This window comes from Canis lupus, chromosome 6 (genome assembly GCF_011100685.1).
Source record: "Canis lupus familiaris isolate Mischka breed German Shepherd chromosome 6, alternate assembly UU_Cfam_GSD_1.0, whole genome shotgun sequence".
Lineage (NCBI taxonomy): Eukaryota > Metazoa > Chordata > Mammalia > Carnivora > Canidae > Canis > Canis lupus.
The window spans coordinates 9252895-9271178 of NC_049227.1; the positions used below are offsets into that span (position 1 = coordinate 9252895).

At 47.6% G+C, this 18284-nt stretch overlaps 1 protein-coding gene and 1 long non-coding RNA gene across 2 annotated transcripts in view; one reads left to right on the forward strand and one right to left on the reverse strand.

The window, feature by feature from the left end:
* Nucleotides 1-8575, forward strand: part of LOC119872147 — a 37539-nt gene extending 28964 nt beyond the window's left edge. Inside the window, exon 3 of the long non-coding RNA XR_005360569.1 lies at nucleotides 7481-8575. This is a non-coding gene — a long non-coding RNA (uncharacterized LOC119872147). The remainder of the gene's footprint in view (nucleotides 1-7480) is intronic.
* PVRIG (PVR related immunoglobulin domain containing) lies at nucleotides 8281-16565 on the reverse strand. Its single transcript, XM_038539294.1, is given in 6 exon segments — nucleotides 8281-11811; nucleotides 11898-11955; nucleotides 12050-12173; nucleotides 12255-12608; nucleotides 12694-12742; nucleotides 12744-16565. Coding segments are annotated over 6 exon segments (990 nt in total). The 5' UTR covers nucleotides 12822-16565; the 3' UTR covers nucleotides 8281-11484.
* Between the last annotated feature and the right edge of the window lie 1719 nt (nucleotides 16566-18284).

Genomic DNA, 18284 nt, shown 5'->3' on the forward strand with positions numbered 1-18284 from the left:
GCCTTTCTAGAGTTTCTGTCTGTGGTTCCCCCCAGCACCATCCCCACCCCTCCAGTTTGCCTGGTTGTTTCCACATTCTCTTGTTTTGTCATACTTCGATATATTCTTTTCTTTCCTTTTTTTTTTTTTAAGATTCTATTTATTTATTCATGACAGATAGAAAGAGAGACAGAGACACAGGCAAAGGGAGAAGCAGGCTCTACACAAGGAGCCCGATGTGGGACTCGACATCGACTCCAGGATCACTCCCTGAGCTGAAGGCAGATGCTCAACCACTGAGCCACCCAGGCATCCCTCTTCTTTCTTTAGATATAGATATATAGATATATTATTTTATGATGTGTCAGATAATTCTAATATCAGCAGTCTTTGACAATCTGATTCTACAGTTGCCTGTGCACTTCTCTTGCTCATGATCACTTATTTTGTTGTGCTTGATTTTTTTTTAATTGATACTTCATCTTATTTGGGACTTTGTAGGAAGTTTTGAAGCCCGGTGTAAGTGCTTTCCTCCAGAGGAGGTGTGTTTACATCTGTCAGGTGCAAGTGTATTACTCATTAGGGGTCAAAATTAAGTGGTATCTTGGGGTACCTGGGTGGCTCAGTCTAAGTGTCCAACTCCTGATCTCTGCTCAGACCTTCTTCTCAGGGTTATGAATTCAAGCCACATATTGGACTCCACACTGTGCATGGAACCTACTATAAAAAAAAGAAAAGAAAAATGAAGTAGTATCTTGTTATTTGTAACAAGCGCCTCTCCACAACTGGGTTTATGCTAATGAGGTGACTTTTGGAAGGTACCTGAGAATGGGGGCTGGTTTTCAGGGGAACCACACATGAACCTATCCCCTATTTCTGGGGAGGGCAGAAAGGCTAGAGGTTGAATCAATTACCAATGGCCAAAGACTTAATCAGTCACATCTAGGTAATGAAGCCTCCATAAAAGCCCAAAAAGATGGGATTTAGAGAGCCTCTGGGTTGGTAAACAGGTGGAGGTGCAGGGAGAGTAGCTTGCTCAGAGAGAGATTGGAAGCTCTACCCACCTTCCCCATAGTTTGCCTTATGCATCTCTTGCATCTGGCTGTTCCTGAGTTATATCCTTTTATAAGAAACCAGTGATCTAGTAAGTAAAATGTTTCTCTGAGTTCTGTGGGCCATTCTAGCAAATTAATGGAACCTAAAGAAGGGTTGTGAGAACCTTCAATCTATAGCCTGGTGACTTATGAATTAGGGGAAGTGAGCAGTTTTTTTGGGCTGAGCCCTTAACCTATAGGATATGATACTATTCCAAGTAGATATGTCAGCATTGAGTTGTAGGACACTCAGCTGGAGTCAGAGTATCACTTGGTGGTTTTGAGAAAAATCCATACACACATTGGAATCGGGATCAGAACTCTTTTTAACTCTATGTTATGACTTTGAGATGCTCATCCATTTTGATAGATGAACTTTAGGTCATTCATTTTACTTTTTAAAAGATTTTATTTATTAATTTGACAGAGAGAGCAAGCACAAGCAGGGGGACTGGGAGCAGGAGAAGCAGGTTCCCCACTGAGCAGAGAGCCCAACATGGGGCTTAATCCCAGGACCCCAGGATCCTGACCTGAGCTGAAAGCGGACACTTAACTGACTGAGCCACTCAGGCACCACAAGGTCATTCATTTTAAATACTGATCAATATTTCATTATGAATATTTGCCACAATTTATCTATTCTCTTTCTTTTTTTTAAAAGATTTTATTTATTTATTTATTCATGAGAGACAGAGAGAGAGAGAGAGAGAGAGAGAGAGAGAGAGAGAGGCAGAGACACAGGCAGAGGGAGAAGCAGGTTCCGTGCAGGGAGCCCAACGGGGAACTCGATCCCGGGTCTCCAGGATCAGGCTCTGCGCCAAAGGCGGTGTTAAACCGCTGAGCCACCCGGGCTGCCCTATCTATTCTCTCTCTCTTTTTTTAAAAGATAGATTTATTTATTTATTTATTTATTTATTTATTTATTTATTTATTTATTTATTTATGATAGACATAGAGAGAGAGAGAGGCAGAGACACAGGAGGAGGGAGAAGCAGGCTCCATGCCGGGAGCCCCAAGTGGGACTCGATTCCGGGGCTCCAGGATCGCGCCCTGGGCCAAAGACAGGCGCCAAACTGCTGAGCCACCCAGGGATCCCCCCTATTCTCTTTTGATGGACATTTAAGTTATTCTAAATTTTTGGCTATTGTAAATAATGCTACAATAAATATTTTTTTACATGTTTCTTTAGGTACATGTGGGTACACTAGAGTTTCTCCAGTGTACATACCTGAAAGTGAAATTTGTAGGTCATGGGATACATACATTTGAATTTTTTGAGATTATACCTAATTACATTCCAAGCAGTACCACGACATACTCCCACCACTGTTCACATTACCTCCAATATTACGAGTTAGATATTTTAATTTTTACCAATGTGAAGAGTGTGAAATGGTTATTATCTTTATCAGTGTGTCCTTGATTGCTAGAGAAGAGAGCATTTCTTCTTCTGCCCTTAAAATTTTTTTTTTTAATTTTAAGTAGGCTTCACACCCAACATGGGGCTTGAACTCAACAATCCTGAGATCAAGAGTCACACCCTCCACTGACTGAGCCATCCAGGTGCCCCAGAGAAGAACTTTATTTATGCTTTGGGCCATTTTGATTTTCTCTTCTGTGAAGTGCCTCTTTGTACTTATTTCTTTTCTGTATTTATCTATTTTTAAATTGATTTGCCATTCAATAGATCTTTTGAGTTCTGATTCCTTATCAATTATATATGTTGCAAATACTGTCTTCCTGTTTGTGGCTCACTGTATTTCATTTTATTGTGACTTAAACCTATAGAAATTTTTTAAAAAAGATTTACTTATTTATTTGAGAGAGACAGAGGGAGAGGGAGACAAGCTGAGTGGGGAGCCAGACACAGGGCTCAATCCCAGGACCCTAAGATTATGACCTGAGCCAAAATCAACAGTTGAATGCTTAACTGACTGAGCCACTGAGGCACCTCCAAACTATAGAAATTTAAACCAAATCTTTTCAGATTCGTCATTTTTTTTGTATGCTTTAAGAAATCCTGTCCTACTCCTAAGGTTCTAAAGATAGCTTCCTGTATTTTCTGCTAAAGACTACAAATTTGCTTTTCATTTTTGGTTTTTATCCAGTTGGTATTGGCTTTTGTATAGGATTGTGAAGTTGGAGTTGATTTTTCCAGCTAATTGTTCCACCATCCTTCCCCAGAGAATTGTAATGCTACTTCTCTAATATTGAAAATTTCCACATGCACAAAGATCGATTTCCAGGCTCCCTATTATCATTGCTCTATTGTGTCCGTCTCTGTGCCAAAACCACAATGTCCGAATTTCAGTAATTTTGTAATTAGTACCAATGTCTAGTATGTGAGATTCTCATCTAATTTTAGCTCTTCAAAATCTTATTTATTCTAGGTGTTTTGCTCTCCCATTTGTATGTTAATATCTGCGAGCATATTACCATGAGAAAAACTGTTGGGAATTTTATTGGAGTGGTGTGAATTAATGGACTAACTTGAGGAGAGTTGACACATTTATGACATTGAGTCTCTTATCCATGACCATTGTGTGTAACTAAGTGAATTTCAATGGATTGATTGATTAATTGATTTAGAGCACTTGCACATGGTGGGGGGGAGGGGAAGAAGGTGAAGGGGAGAGAGAATCCCAAGCAGGCTCCACCCCTAGCATAGAGCCCATGTAGGGCTTGATCTCAGGATCCTGAGATCATGACCTGAGCTGAAATCAAGAGTCCATCACTTAACCAACTGAGCCACCCAGGCATCCCTCGATAGTTTTATAATTCGATAGTTTCATAATTCTTTTTCCAAAAATATTTTATGTATGTTTTGTTAGATTTATTCATTTTATTCCTATTACTTTATTGTTTCTTTTAGATCATTATATCTTTTTTAAAATCTAGTCTAGTGAGGTCTAATTTACATACAGTATTTGTCCTTTTCAGGCATTATAGTGCAGTGAGTTTTTAGAAGGTGTAAGGGGGCGTTACCTGGGTGGCTCAGTCAGTTAAGCTTTGGACTCGATTTCAGCTCAGGTCTTTTTTTTTTTTTTCTTTAAGATTTTATTTATTTGAGAGAGAGAGGGAAAGCATGAGCAGGGGGCAGGGGTAGAGAGAGGGAGGACCAAACTCCCTGCTGAATGGGGAGCCCAATATGGGACTCGATCCCAGGACCCTGGGATCACGAGCTGAGCCAAAGGCAGATGTTTAACCAACTGAGCCACCTAGGCTCCCTTAGCTCAGGTCTTGATCTCAGGGTTGTAAGTTCAAAGCCCCACCTAAGGCTCCATGCTGGGCTTGGAGCCTACTTAAAAAAAAAGAGAGATATAAGGTCATGTAGCTGCCAACACAATCAAGGTAAAGAATATTTCCATTACAACCAGAGATCTTTTGTTCCCTTTGTACAATCCTCTCTACCCAGCTCTGTTCCTGGTAGTGACTGCTCTGAGTTCTGTCCCTATAGTTTTGCCTTTTCTAGACTGTTGTGTTAACCTTAAAAACAAAACTGCCAGGGCACCTGGGTGGTTTACTGATTGAGCATCTGCCTTCAGCTCAGGTCAGGATCCCCGGGTCCTGGGATTGAGTCCTGCATTGGGCTCCCTGCAGGGAACCTGCTTCTCCCTCTGCCTGTTGTCTCTGCCTCTCTCTCTCTCTCTCTCTGTATGTCTCATGAATTAATAAATAAAATCTTAAAAAAAAAGCCTCCCAGTTATTTTATTTTTTTTTAAAGATTTTATCTGTTTATTCCTGAGAGACACACACAGAGAGAGAGAGAGGCAGAGACAACAGGCAGAGGGAGAAGCAGGCTCCATGCAGGGAGCCCGTTGTGGGACTCGATCGGATCCAGGGACTCCAGGATCACACCCTGAGCCTGAAGGCAGACGCTTAACTGCTGAGCCACCCAGGCATTCCTCCTACCAGTTATTTTACCAGCAAAAACAGGTTTGTTCAGGAAGAGCAGAGGATTACAACCCGTGACAAACCAGCTATGGCAAAATCAGAGGCAAATCCACCAAACAAAAGAGAGGAATGCTTTTTTACAGAGGAAAGGGGAAAGCTGGGGAGGCTGTTATCAAGTCCAGCTACAGTGACTTCTCATTGATGTCTTTCATTGGCTGGATTGTCAAGGTAAGAGGGGATGAAAGCCTTTCTTCCAGCTGTTTGGGTAATAAAGTAGCATCCACATGAAAGGCTTGGCTCGATTTGCAGTTGGTGATGCCAGTAGAGTAAGACCTGAGAGCTCTCCTTCCTAACCTCCCCACTTTTTTTAGTGAAGTAGCCCTTTATTAATTTTCAGTTGTATAAGTGGAATCAGAGCCATTTGGGTTTGGCTTCTTCCACTTAGTAAAATACTTTTGAGATTTCTTCACATTATTTTTTTTTTAAGATTTTATTTATTCATGAGACACACACACACACACACACACACACACACACACACACACAGAGAGAGAGAGAGGCAGAGACATGCCAAAATGTTTTTCAAAGTGGTTGTACCTATTGTTGTTTGTTTCTGGCGGCATCCAGAGTCCACATCTTCCAGCACCTGGGGCCCAAAAGCCTCTGGAATGTTCTAGCTCTGACTTATGGTTATACCATTTTGAATCCCCATTGGCAAAGTGTGAGAATTTCAATTGCTTTGCATCTTTACTAGTATGTGGTATTGTATTTTATTGTGTTTTAATCATCATTTTCCTAATAGCTAATGATTTTGAAGTTCATTTCATGCAATTATGTGTAATCTGTATCTCTTCTTTGAAGTATTTCTTCAAATCGTTTGTCCAATTTTTAAAAATTGGAATTTTGGTTATTGAGCATTGAGAGTTCTTTATATGTTGTGGTTATACATCCTTTAATCAGATGCATGTTTTGCAAATATTTTTTTCCAGTGTGTAGGTGTTGTTGCTGTTAATGTTTTAAAATTTTCTTAATAGGGCAGCCCTGGTGGTGCAGCGGTTTGGCACTGCCTGCAGCCCAGGGCGTGATCCTGGAGACCCTGGATCGAGTCCCACGTCAGGCTCTCTGCGTGGAGCCTGCTTCTCCCTCTGCCTGTGTCTCTGCCTCTCTCTCTCTGTGTGTGTCTCTATGAATAAATAAATAAAATCTTAAAAAATTTTTTTTCTTAATAATATCTTTCAAAGAGCAGAATTTGTTAATTTTGATGAAGTCTGATTTATCAGTGTTTTCTTTTGTGGATGGATCATGGCTTTGGTGTTGAATCTAAGACATAGACCCAGTTGACTAGAAAGAAAGGGAGGTAGGTAGGTAGATGTCTATTTCTGGACTTCATTCTATTCCATTGCTCTGTTTATTCTTTCCCCTATGCCTCATTGTCTTGATTTCTATAGCTTAACATAAGTTTGAATCCAAAAGTATGAGTCCTCCAACTTTGTTCTTTTTCAAAAAAATTTTTTTTCAAAATTGTTTTAGCTCTTCTAGGTAATTATGTTTTTTCACATAAACTTTAAAATCAGCTGGGCAGTGTCTACAAAATAGCCTGCTGGAATTTTGATTGACAGAATTTTGATCCTGTACACCATTTGGGAAGAATAGACCTTTTAACAATGAGCTTTTTGATTTGTAAACATGGTATATCACTTATTCGGAACTTCGCTTTCTCTCATCAAGATTTTGCATACAGTTCTGGTCCCTTCCTGAGACTCTGCCTTTGAGGAGGGATCAAAAGGCTGTAACTCATTTGTGTGTCAGGCATCTCAACCCAATTTGTTTCTTCTTGGCCCCTTGTCACACCTTCCCTGGAAGATGCTCCTTTCAATCTTCCATTGAAGTAAATGGCATTTCCCCTACCTACTGGCTCACGTTAGAAAATGGCGTAACCCTTGAAACCATCCTGATCCCCTCTCCCTGCAGCTAGGAACAACCCTGCCTCCAAAACACATTTTGAATCATCTGCTTCTTCCCTTCTGCATTCTACATCCTTGCCTCAGATACCCCAGCTCCCACCTGGATCACTGCAGTCACTCCCCAATTGTTCTTACTTCTATTTTTCCCCCACACAAGTGCTCTCTTCCCCTCGTCAGAGTGCTCTCTTCATAATGTCCATCTGATCATTTTACTGCTCTGCTTAAAACTCACCAGAGGTGACAACTGCCCTTATAATAAAATCCACTTCCCTTCCAGGGGCTTTGATTACTCCCTCATTCAACTTGTTTCAAACACACTGACCTGCTTGGGGCCCTTGTAGGGCCAAACTCTTTCTAACTAGGGCTGTTGCACGTCTTTCCCTGTCCAGAGTATTCTCTCCACAGTCCTTGCCTGAACCTCTCCCAATCAGTTTTGAGTTTTATTTTAGATGTCTTCTCAGAAAAGCCCCATTATTCCCTCTCGCATCACTCTCTGTTTTTTTTCTCTTTACATTTGTAATGTAGTCTGTTTGTTTTTTCTCCAAACAGGCCAGATTTCTCATTCATTTCACAGATATTGAAATGAGGCTGTTTGAGGGCCCTGTGGTGGAAATTCCAGATGTCATTGATCCTCCTCGGCAGAGTTTGCTGGAACCTGAAGTTGGAGAGCCTCCCCTCGCTCTCGGCTGGGCCAGCACACCTAGTATGCTGTACATTTGTGTGTCCCTCTGTGGGAGTGGGGGCACAGCCTGGGTTTCTCATGGGGGGAGTTACTCCCCACTAAGGCCTGGGAGAGGCCCAAAGAATAGGAGGGGGCAGGAGTCTCTCCTAGTTCAATCCTCCCCTGCCAGCCCCCAACTCAGCCTGGCCAGGGTCTTCTACCTGTGTCCTACTGGCTGAGCCCTCAGACATGCCTTGGCCCTATTTCCTCTCTCAAGGTCCCAGGCCCCTGACATTCACTTTAGAGGTCAGCGTGAGCATGGTGGGCACCCTGATTTGGTGGGGGCAAGGCCATGTTATCCAGTGCCCTTCAGGGAACCCAGCAAGGGTTCAAGTCTTCCTCGTCTGTGGGGGCAGAAACCACACACCCAGCCAGAGATTGTGATGTCTAGGTCCAGCACTCATTCTGGGCACTTGGCTCTTCCCATTGGTCCCTAGAAGGGAAGCAGCTGCCAAGCACCTTGATTCCCCTCCCCCAGGTTAAGGGTCAGTACAAAATGGTGGCTTCTGAGGGTCCAGAGCTGAGAGAGGCAGGGACAGTCTGTACAGGCAGTGGGCCACGTGGAGGGCGGGGGTAACTAGTGATATGGGGATGCCAGGCGAGTGGTCAAGAAAGAATTCCTGAGACGTTTTCAATGCAAAAAGTTTCTTTTATTATAGCACAGGGACAGGACCTCTGGGCAGAAAGAGGTGCACCTGTGACTGTGAGGAGTGAGGGGTTGAAGATAGCATAGGTCTCTAAGGAATTTGGAAGCCAAGTTTCCAAGACCTTGAGGGCTACCTATTGTTAAGAAAAGGCTATTCGGGGATCCCTGGGTGGCGCAGCGGTTTGGCGCCTGCCTTTGGCCCAGGGCGCGATCTTGAAGACCCAGGATCGAATCCCACGTTGGGCTCTTGGTGCATGGAGCCTGCTTCTCCCTCTGCCTGTGTCTCTGCCTCTCTCTCTCTCTCTCTGTGACTATCATAAATAAAAATTAAAAAAAAAAAAGAAAAAGCTATTCTCTACCGTCTAGTAAAACATTAGTCCTGAGACCCTGCAGATGTAGATTGGTGGACCACATATTGAAAGAAAATTGTTACCATGTATCCTGGGGTCACCACACCACTACGGGGAGGGGCGAGTTTGTGTCTGGGGTGGTCGGTCCGGCCAGCTGTGGTGGGTGAGGAGAGGGCTGAGGGACCCGGCCTGGAGGGGTGGGGGTCGTGTACATGGGTGTGTCACAACTCCATCCTTTCCATGAGACCCCATGGTGCCTCCAAAGATGCTCTCTGGAGGGTCTGGCGTCCTCTGCACAAGGACCTCTGGAAATCGCTTGCAGGCTGCTGCGCCATCCAGCCAGTCCACAGCGGATGTCAGTGGAGGTGGTCCCCGCAAGCCCAGCCTCCTGCCTGGGGCCCAGGGAGGGTCTCCCATCATCCTCCCCAGCTGCCCGAGCCCAGCAGACCCATGGAGGTGTCTAGACCAGGCAGCTGGCACTGTGCCTCCTTTGCTCCCTGCTGAAAGCGCCCCTGCTTTCCGGCTCAGTGACCCCAGGCTCAGGCTCCATTTCTGTGAGATGAACTTACTGAAAATACCCAACCCTTGGGGTTTAAGTCCTAAGCAAGACACTCTGTGCAAAGTTGCTTAGTACTTAGTCCTGGCTTACAAGCCTCACACCCTTCTGACCCTTACTATATACTCAAGGGCAAAGGGAGCCTCAGAGACATTGAACTGCTGGGGGTCTCACAGGCAGGGAGTGGCCCCTGGAATCCAAGCTGGGTGGGTCCAAAGCCCAAGCCTTATCTCAGATTATGGCAGAGGGCATGTCCCAGATGCCTGGTGGGAGTAAGGGGGTTGGATCAGTCCTGTCCCCTTGGGCAAGTCATCTCTCTGTCTCTCAGGCCTCAGTTGCCATATGTGTTAGATGAACAAAGAACATTATTTCCAATGTTGGGGGCTGAGAAGGGGCCTGGCCCAGGGCTCTCTGGGGCCGTGTGCTGTGGTGCCTCAACTCTGCTTGCCCAGCTGGGCCCTTCAGTGCTGCTGCTCCTGGGACATGGGGCTAGCCAGTGGGGGGCAGGCCAGCTGTGGAGACTTCTTGGCTCCTGATGTTTGGGGCTTCATGTACTACAGGGACCAAGCTGGCTGTGGCTCTTTGAGTTTGTGGAAGATGGGCTCGAATCCGGGGGAGCTATCTCTGACTCCCAAGATGGGCAAGTGGCCCAGGAGGGGAGTCAGGTTCAGGCCAGGGATCCTTCAGAGCTCCCTCCTTTATCTTATAAACATTCCCTTCCTAGAGAAATGAGGGTTCCTGGGGGAGCCCCCCAAGGCCTCCTCTGAGGCCCTGCAAGCCCGATTGTCCCCACACCCTTGTCCCTGGTCCTGACATGGTCCTAAGGCAGCTGGGCCCTGATATACTCCCTCCCTCACTGACCTCTCCCTGACCCTCTTGAGGGACCTCCACAAACCCTCACCGGTCTCTTCAGGCCCCAGCCCTGCAGGGACCCAGCTGCACAGGACAGTGCTGAGGCCTTCTGAGAGGAGGGGGATGATCACTGGCTGAGGAAGACAGGCCCTCACTCTGCCAGGCCTATCCTCTCCCCAATGCTGTGTAGAGCTGGTAGCTGGATGGGGCTGGGTTTTGGGGAGGCCACATTAGAGCATACCTAGAATAGTAAACTGGGTTTCTGGAAGGTTCTGTGGTTAGACATGGGCTCTGGGCAGGCCCTCCTTCAGCCAGGCAGAGGGGGTGGCTCCTGGCTTGGCAGGTGGCACTACCTGGGATTGTCCCCTCCCTCTGCCAGTATTCTTCCTGGCTGGGGTGCGGCCTGAGCCTGGCTCCAGGACTGTTCTGCCCCCTGCCACCCAGAACCTGCCAGGTTCCTGTGGAGACTTGCAGCCCACAGAGCTCGCACCACATTCTCACATGGCAAAAATGTGATAAGGCCCAGGCTGCTGGGCCTGTTTACCAGAGGAGGGCTGGCTCCCAGATGGGAAGATCAGTGGGTAGGGGAGTGTGTGTTCAGTCCCTGTGTTGCCTGGGCCGCTACCTATGCCCCGAGCAACCAGTGAGGAATGGTGCTGGTACCCTCAAAATGAGGGGGGGCTGGAGGAAGCTGCTGTGGGCAGATTTGAGGTGGGCCTCCCACCTGTGAATTCTGTGGAAGGCAGGCATCAGGACCACATCTGCAAACCATCTCAGAGAGCCCAACACAGGGATGCCAGGTCAGCCTGAAGGGGCTTTTCTTGGGTTGGTGCCCCCGGAGCCCTTGCTGCTGCCCTAGGACATGGTAAGATATAAGTATGGATCACCCTACCATCAGCCCCCCAGTCTTGTCTTCCCAGCCTCTGGTGTCTCTCAGCAAAGCCTACGGGCCAGGAACACCCCTTGTCCAGGGTGGGGGGTGGGCAGGCCCAGAGATCGCCCATGCATGCCCTATCCCCATCCTAGTCTAACCTGGCTCTTGCCTCCCAGGGTTGAAACTACCTCTAACTTCATAACCTGTAAAGAAAAGGTCCAGCTGAGGCCCCAGTCAGAAGCCACCTTTTTTTTTTTTTTTTTACTTATCAACATCACCTATGGGGGCTGGGAACTTGAAAACAGGAAACAACCTGGGATGGGATTTTGTCACCTCACATAGATACACGTGTGCCCACACGTGCACACATGCTGACCACATCCTCTGCCTGCAAAAAGGGGGCCTTGGCTGGGTATGTGCGGAGACACTCATATAGTCAGTCCTAAGATAAAATAAGTTGTGCAAAGATGATGGGCGCCCAGGACAGACGCTCAACAGAAGGGGGACCCAGAGGCCTGAGAGGAGAGGAAACCCAAGCAGATTTGGGGTCCCTCTCATTGGACTCCTAAATGGCCCTCCATGGCTCCATGCCCAGACTTGGGGAAAGGGACAAGATTGGGGCTGGCTTGGAAAGGCCACTCTCCCGCCTGAGCATAAAGTCCATTCTCCATGGAGATGAAACTGTTGCGAGCAGAGGCTGGCAGGGGGGCCCAGTGGGCAGGTGGCTGGCGTGGGTATGCTGTGTGGGCGGGCAGCGCTGCCCACTGGGACAGTGGTGGGGGCCGGAGGGCCATGTCCACGGTTGCCGGGCAGTAGCAGTTGTTGGTGCTGACGGTGGCGTGGGGGACCTGGAGAGAGACCAGGGAGGCTTGGCCAGTCACCTGCAGGGATGATGGGGAAGTTAAGCCCTTCCTCACAGCTCTAGCCTACTCCGCCCCCCACTCTAAAACAGTCCCCTGGTCCTTACCCTTGCTGGCATCTGTGTCTGGGGGCCGGTGAGGGGTGGCTGAACCTTCGTGACAGACCTGGGAGTGTCAGGAGGGTTAGAAACAAAGCATGTAGCTAGCTAGCCTGCTGGTTTGGGGGTTTAGACTGGGCCCAGCAGGGGTTGGTTCTCACCAGTGTCTCTGGCGACGCAGAAGGTGGAGGAGGTAGACACAGCCAAAGAGGAGGACCCCTGACACCCCCAGGATCCCGGCCAGGTCAGCCCGCAGTATGGGAGCTGGGGTAGGGGCAGGGAGCCCTGTGTAGAGAGAGAGGCATACCAGACGGGTGGCTGGTGTCCTGCCGCCCTCCCTGCCCTCCCAGCCCTCGTTAGCTTCACCTTGGTTCGTGTTGAGGAAGGGGTTCCCACAGGCCTCCTGGGAGCCCTCGGGGAAGGAAACAAACTTGCAGCAGAAGGTGGTGTTGGGACTGGGGCTTCTCCCCTCAGACCCTCCTTCCAGGGTGAGGGAGATGCTGGTTTTGGTTTCCCAGTGGGCCTGGCGGGTAGGGGACCACTGCTGGATGCCAAATTCTGGGTGTAAAACAGCCAGCCTAGTCCCTCCGGCACCATCGGGCCCCCCCGAGCTCACAGTCACCAGGGAGACAGAGCCAGATCCCAGGAATCCACAGCGGACAGTGAAGGACGGGGACTTGGCGGCCTCCATCTGAACTTGAACCCATACTTCAGGGGTCCCTGCGGGATATAGGCATAGGAGGGCCCCAGGGCTGGGTCATCACCTGCCCCCATGTCTTCTGCTTCTCTCCCGCCCCCAACTCACCAGCAGTGATGCAGAGCGTCAGCAGCGCCAAGAGCAGGACCAGGGCCCGGGGCCTGTCCATGGCTTCCCTCTGGCCCCAGCTCTGGGAGATGTCGTGCTGGGGACAGCACCTGTGTTTCCGGTCTCATCACAGGAAGTTTTCATGTACAGCAAGCCTGGGGCGCAGCCGGCTGTTTTCTGCACTCCTGCCCCACTTCCTTCTCTGTCTGCCTCAGCTTGGTGAGTGCAGGGCAATGGACCCCTTCCCCAGAGACTTAAAGCAACAGTGACCAGGTTTTATCCAAGGCTGTGCTGCACGTGAGCGGGGCAGTGGGCTCAGGTTCCTTTCCCAGCCCTGTCTCCATGTAACCAGGCCCTGGAAGTACGAGGGGTCCCTGGTTTCTCCTTAGGAAGAAGCCTCTGAGCCCTGCCGCCCAGCTAAGGGAGTTGGGAAGAGGAAGACCCTTAGCAGGAAAGCCTTAGCTGAGAGCCTAGCCCAGCTTGACCCGTCACTTACCTGCTGATCTCTCTAGCCCAGGCCTCCCTCCTGAACTGCGGCCTCATTGTGACCAGCTGCCCACTTAACACTCTCTTGGGTGCCCGTTACGAACGTGCCCCAAACTGAACTCTGCCATCTGCTGCCTCCCCACCAACAGCTGAGGGCAAGGGGCTTTCAGTAGCTTCGGCCAAAGGCAGAGTCAGTCATCTGTGGCTCTTCGCTTTCATCTCCAGCCCATCAGGAAAGCCCAAAGGCTTCCCATCCTGACCACCTGAGCCCCTTGTCCCACTCCTCCTGCCACTTCCCTCATTCAAGCCATCTCTTTCCACAAAGTATTATTCCAAATTGTTTAAAAAAAAAAGATTTTATTTATTCATGAGACACACACACACACAGAGAGAGAGAGAGAGAGAGAGAGAGAGAGAGAGAGAGAGGCAAAGACACAGGCAGGGGGAAAAGCAGGCTCCATGCAGGGAGCCCGATATGGGTTTTGATCCCGGGACTCCAGGACCACGCCCTGGGCCAAAGGCAGGCGCTAAACATTGAGCCACCCAGGGACCCCTCCAAATTGCTTCCTTGCCTATGTTCATTTATAGAACAACCAGAATGCTGCTGTAATCAGAATGCTTTGCATCTTGTCCTATCCTACGCCAAGCTTGAGTCTGGGGTGAGAGGAGCATGATGAGAGTCAAGGGCCTGTGCTGAGGACTCTTGTCCAAGGTGTGGTGAGAACTGAGATGTGGCCCCGCCCCAGAGCTGTGCTCGTCTGAGGCCTGCCTTGCCCTTGTGTCCACTTCTGTGTGTTTAATCTTCCGTTAATCAAAAACCAATCAGTGCTCTCCTGGGCAGACTCTCTCATCCCATCCATACCTGAAAACCTAGAAAAGCAGGCCCTCCAGGTCAATCACTTCACTGCTCCCAGCCCAGGGAGCATCCTCTCAACCCTGTGACTCAGGCCCAACTGTACCAATCTCCAACCTTAGACCTGCTCTCACCACTTCCTCCACTACTGTTCCCCTGACAGGGTGGGCACCCAGCTCAGTGTGGATGCAGAGCACTGGGGCATATGCAACTTTAGCCTCCCTAGCCTAGAAGCCCTTTTCCTCACCCACTGAAATCCTCCTCACTTTGCAAGGCCCTGCTCAAATCCCACTACCTCCAGGAAGTGGTCCCTGAGTGAACATTTCCTTCTTCAACAACCACTACACAGATGGTGGGTCCTGGGCATTCGCTGCCTGTGGCCCAGTCCTCCCAGGCTGACTCTAAGCCCTGCAGGAAGGGCTGTCTTTCTGAGCCCAAGCATCCAAGGGGGGAGCTCAATACTTGGTGGTCGATGGGACAAAAAGCACTTGCACAGCTACTCACGAACATCTTCCATTTTGCCTTGTAAACCACACTGTCCCCTAAGTTCTCATTGTAGACAATTTAAAACAGAAAACATCGAACTTCTACCCCCATTCCCCTCCCCATTTTTTCATGAGGTTCAGACTATCAATATTTTATTTCTGGATTTTGTGCATTGCTTAGGAAGACCAAATTATAAAAATAACATTTGTAAGTTTTGTTTTTATCTCAAAGTCTTCTGTGAAGAGTTTCCTTTTAGTCCCTAAAAAATTTAATTTGGGGATGGCATAAAATAGTGTAACCTTTCAGGTACAGAGCCAATGTCCCCAGAGTCTCTGCCTGCTGTTTTGAAATGCCATCTTGATCATAAATTCTTTTACAAATGACCTACTTCTGAATTTTCTTTCCTAATCTGTCGATTCATTTGCTTACTCTGGTTTCCATACTACATGGTCCTAAGTAGAATGCTTTTGTTTTGATGTAATGACCTTCCCCTTTCTCAGAAACTTCTTAGCTATTCCTGAATCATCTCCAGAATTTTGAGCTCTAGAGACACAAAAAGTCATTAAACCTACTAACAAAAGCCCTGTATCATCAGGCCTGCATTGCCGGTCCTCTTCCCTTTTTGGCCCAGAGGCACACATTAGATGACACAGGTCTGATAACGGCCACTTCCAGCTCTGATTTCTCTTAGTGAGATCCCTGCAGCCACGCACAGCTCACGTCCTGCTGCAGCAGTAATATCCCCATCATCAAGTTCTAGAATTAGGCCCATGAGGATTGAATTGGTGCCACAATTTCCTAGCTCTGCAAGCTTTGACAACACAACCTAACCTCCCAAAGCAGCAGTATCCCAACGAGGATTATACTCCACTTCACAGCAGAGTAGCACTCTGCTCATGCCTGGCTCAAGCCTTCAGTGAATGTTGGTGACCATATTTTTTTAAAGTGATCTCCATCCACACCCATCTCACAACCCCGAGATCAAGAGTTGCACGCTCCCCTGACTGAGCCAGCCAGGTGCCCCCAGTGACCATCATTTTATAAAAGACCTTCCTCATCTAAGTTTGTAGAGTAAGACTCATAACTGATCCATTTATTTTCACAAATATTTTAAATGTGTGAAAAGGCCATTTATGCTCTATCAAGGTAATATAAACGAGAAGTAACACCAAAGCATACACTATGTGCTAAATTTGCTCTGAGCAAGTCACACACATCAGCTCTGTACTTACAGACCTTATGAGGAACTAACTTGGCCAGGGTCACAAGGCTCGTACACAGTGAAGCAAGGACTGGACACAAATTTTAGTTTCAGAACCCACATTATTAGCAACTATGCTGAGCTGCCTTTCCCATACATGTGAAGAGTTTAAACTACAAGGTTTTTATCAAAGTCCAGCAGTTGTCTGTTCCATCCCTGGAGAATCTGTGCTTGGTTCAGAGGCTGGGCTTGCTCCCCATTCCCGGATGGGGGTGGCCCTGTGCCAACAGGAGAGGCTTTGTTCTTCGGTTGCTGCTACCCTACTCAATCCCTTTGGTGGTTCTCACCTACTGAGCTAAAGTAGATGTGTTTTCCTTCCAGTTTCCCCAGGATTCTGGGCTTCTCTGCTGTGCAGAGCTCTTCTCTAGTGTCCCAGGCTTCATCTGGCACGTTGGCCACCCTGTCTCTGTTCCTATCTGGCTATCCTCTTTCAGTGCTGATTTCTCCGCCATTCCAAATCAACACCCAGGACTCCCAGGGAATGTGTGTTTGAGAAAGACTTGTTTTGTGGGCCCTTTCCAGATCTTCTGTTCCGCCCTACCCCAGGAAATCAACTATGGAGCTCAAGGAGACTTTAAAATGTTTACGTGTGAAAACAAACCTTCTGCCATCCCCCTACCTTATCCTTTCACACTGTCCAAGTACAGACTTTCTATCCCATATCATCCCCAGTCAGTGCTGCGTGGAATTCAAACACACAGGATGACTTACCTTTAAGCTGAAGACTGTTCTTAGCAATCTGAAAAAGAATCTCTTCACTTGATAATTTAGGAAAGAACACCAACAACTCACCTTCTGGCAGTGCTCATGGCCACAAGCATTAAAAAAGAAAAAGCCTTAATTGAAGATTATTTAAAATAACTTAAAAGCTATTATTCAGGGTGCCTGGATGGCTCAGTTGGTTAAGTGTCAGCTTTCAGCTCAGGTCATGGGAACCCTATAGAGTCTGCTTCTACTCCTTCCTCCTTCCCTTCCAGCGGTGCATACGTGTGTGTGTGTGTGTGTGTATGTGTGTGTGTCTATTATTCAGCAGTAAGCTAACAGGCAATGCAGAGCAGTGCCAGTCCCCTGAAAAGCACTGGTTGGTGTCACTTGTGAAGCCAGCTAAGGTCAGGCTGTGCAGCCACTTCCACCTCTCTGATGCAAGCTGGCCTCCATTCAGTTCCAGCTTGGCTGGGGCCTGGCCACTTAGGACTCCTGCTCTGAATCCCACAGCCCCACCTCTGTTAGCAAGAGATTTACCGGCACGTGGTTTCCAAGGTAGGGTGCTTGTACCTCAGTACAAAATATCTACTGCTGTCATGCAGGACAAATGAACATTTCTCATTTTTAAAGATAAAAATACAATGGAAGTTAACTTTTATTACCACTAAGTGACACTGGTGCCCTCACAGGGATCCAAATGTTCACCTCTAATCAGATCAGCATCCTGATGTAAGAAATGCAAACCCAAAGCTTATTATGGACTATAATCTACATGCTATAAGATGCAGCAGTTTTGTGGCCCTAAACAATGTGTATCCCCTCTAAGAACATTGTCACTGGACTTAGAAATCATTTTCTGACCTGTTTACAAGTCTCCCAAATGAAAAATTTCAGTAGGTTTTGGCTCATCTATTAAAAGCAGTAAATGAGGCAAAAGAAACACCCATTCCATTTGGATTTACAAGGTTTGGAGAAGTACTCTGTTCAGTGATGCAGAACATAAAAAAGAATTATCAAAATAAACTGAACTTTCAATAAGAGCCTCAGAAAAGGTTAAACCATAATTTAAAAGAGGTTTCTTACTTTGCTAATTTTTTTAGAGCAAACAGGCATTCTGTACTGTTAATTAATAAAATATTTCAAAATAGGGGTGCCTGGGTGGCTCAGTAGGTTGAGTGTGTCTGCCTTCGGCTCATCAGGTCATGATCTTAGGGGCCAGGGATCGAGGCCTGCATCAGGCTCCCTGCTCAGCAGAGAGCCTGCTTGTCATTCTCCTGCTGCTGCTACCCCCGCTTGCGCTAATAAATAAAATCTTAAGAAAAATATTTCAAAACACTTATTTCATTAACTCACCTGCTCCTTTTTTTTGTTTTGTTTTGAGGGTGAGCAAGCTTGAATGCATATGGTGTGAGGGGGTGGGGGTGGAGGGAAGGGCACAGGGAGAGGGAGGATCTTTTTTTTTTTTTTTTTTTTTTTTTTAAAGATTTTATTTATTTATTCATGATAGTCACAGAGGAGAGAGAGAGAGAGAGAGAGGCAGAGACACAGGCAGAGGGAGAAGCAGGCTCCATGCACCGGGAGCCCGACGTGGGACTCAATCCTGGGTCTCCAGGATCGCGCCCTGGGCCAAAGGCAGGCGCCAAACCGCTGCGCCACCCAGGGATCCCGAGAGGGAGGATCTTAAGCAGGCTTCATGCTTAGCACAGAGCCTGATGCAGGGCTCGATCTCATGACCCTGAGATCATGACCTGAGCTGAAACTGAGAGTCAACACTTAGCTGACTGAGCCACCCAGGTGCCC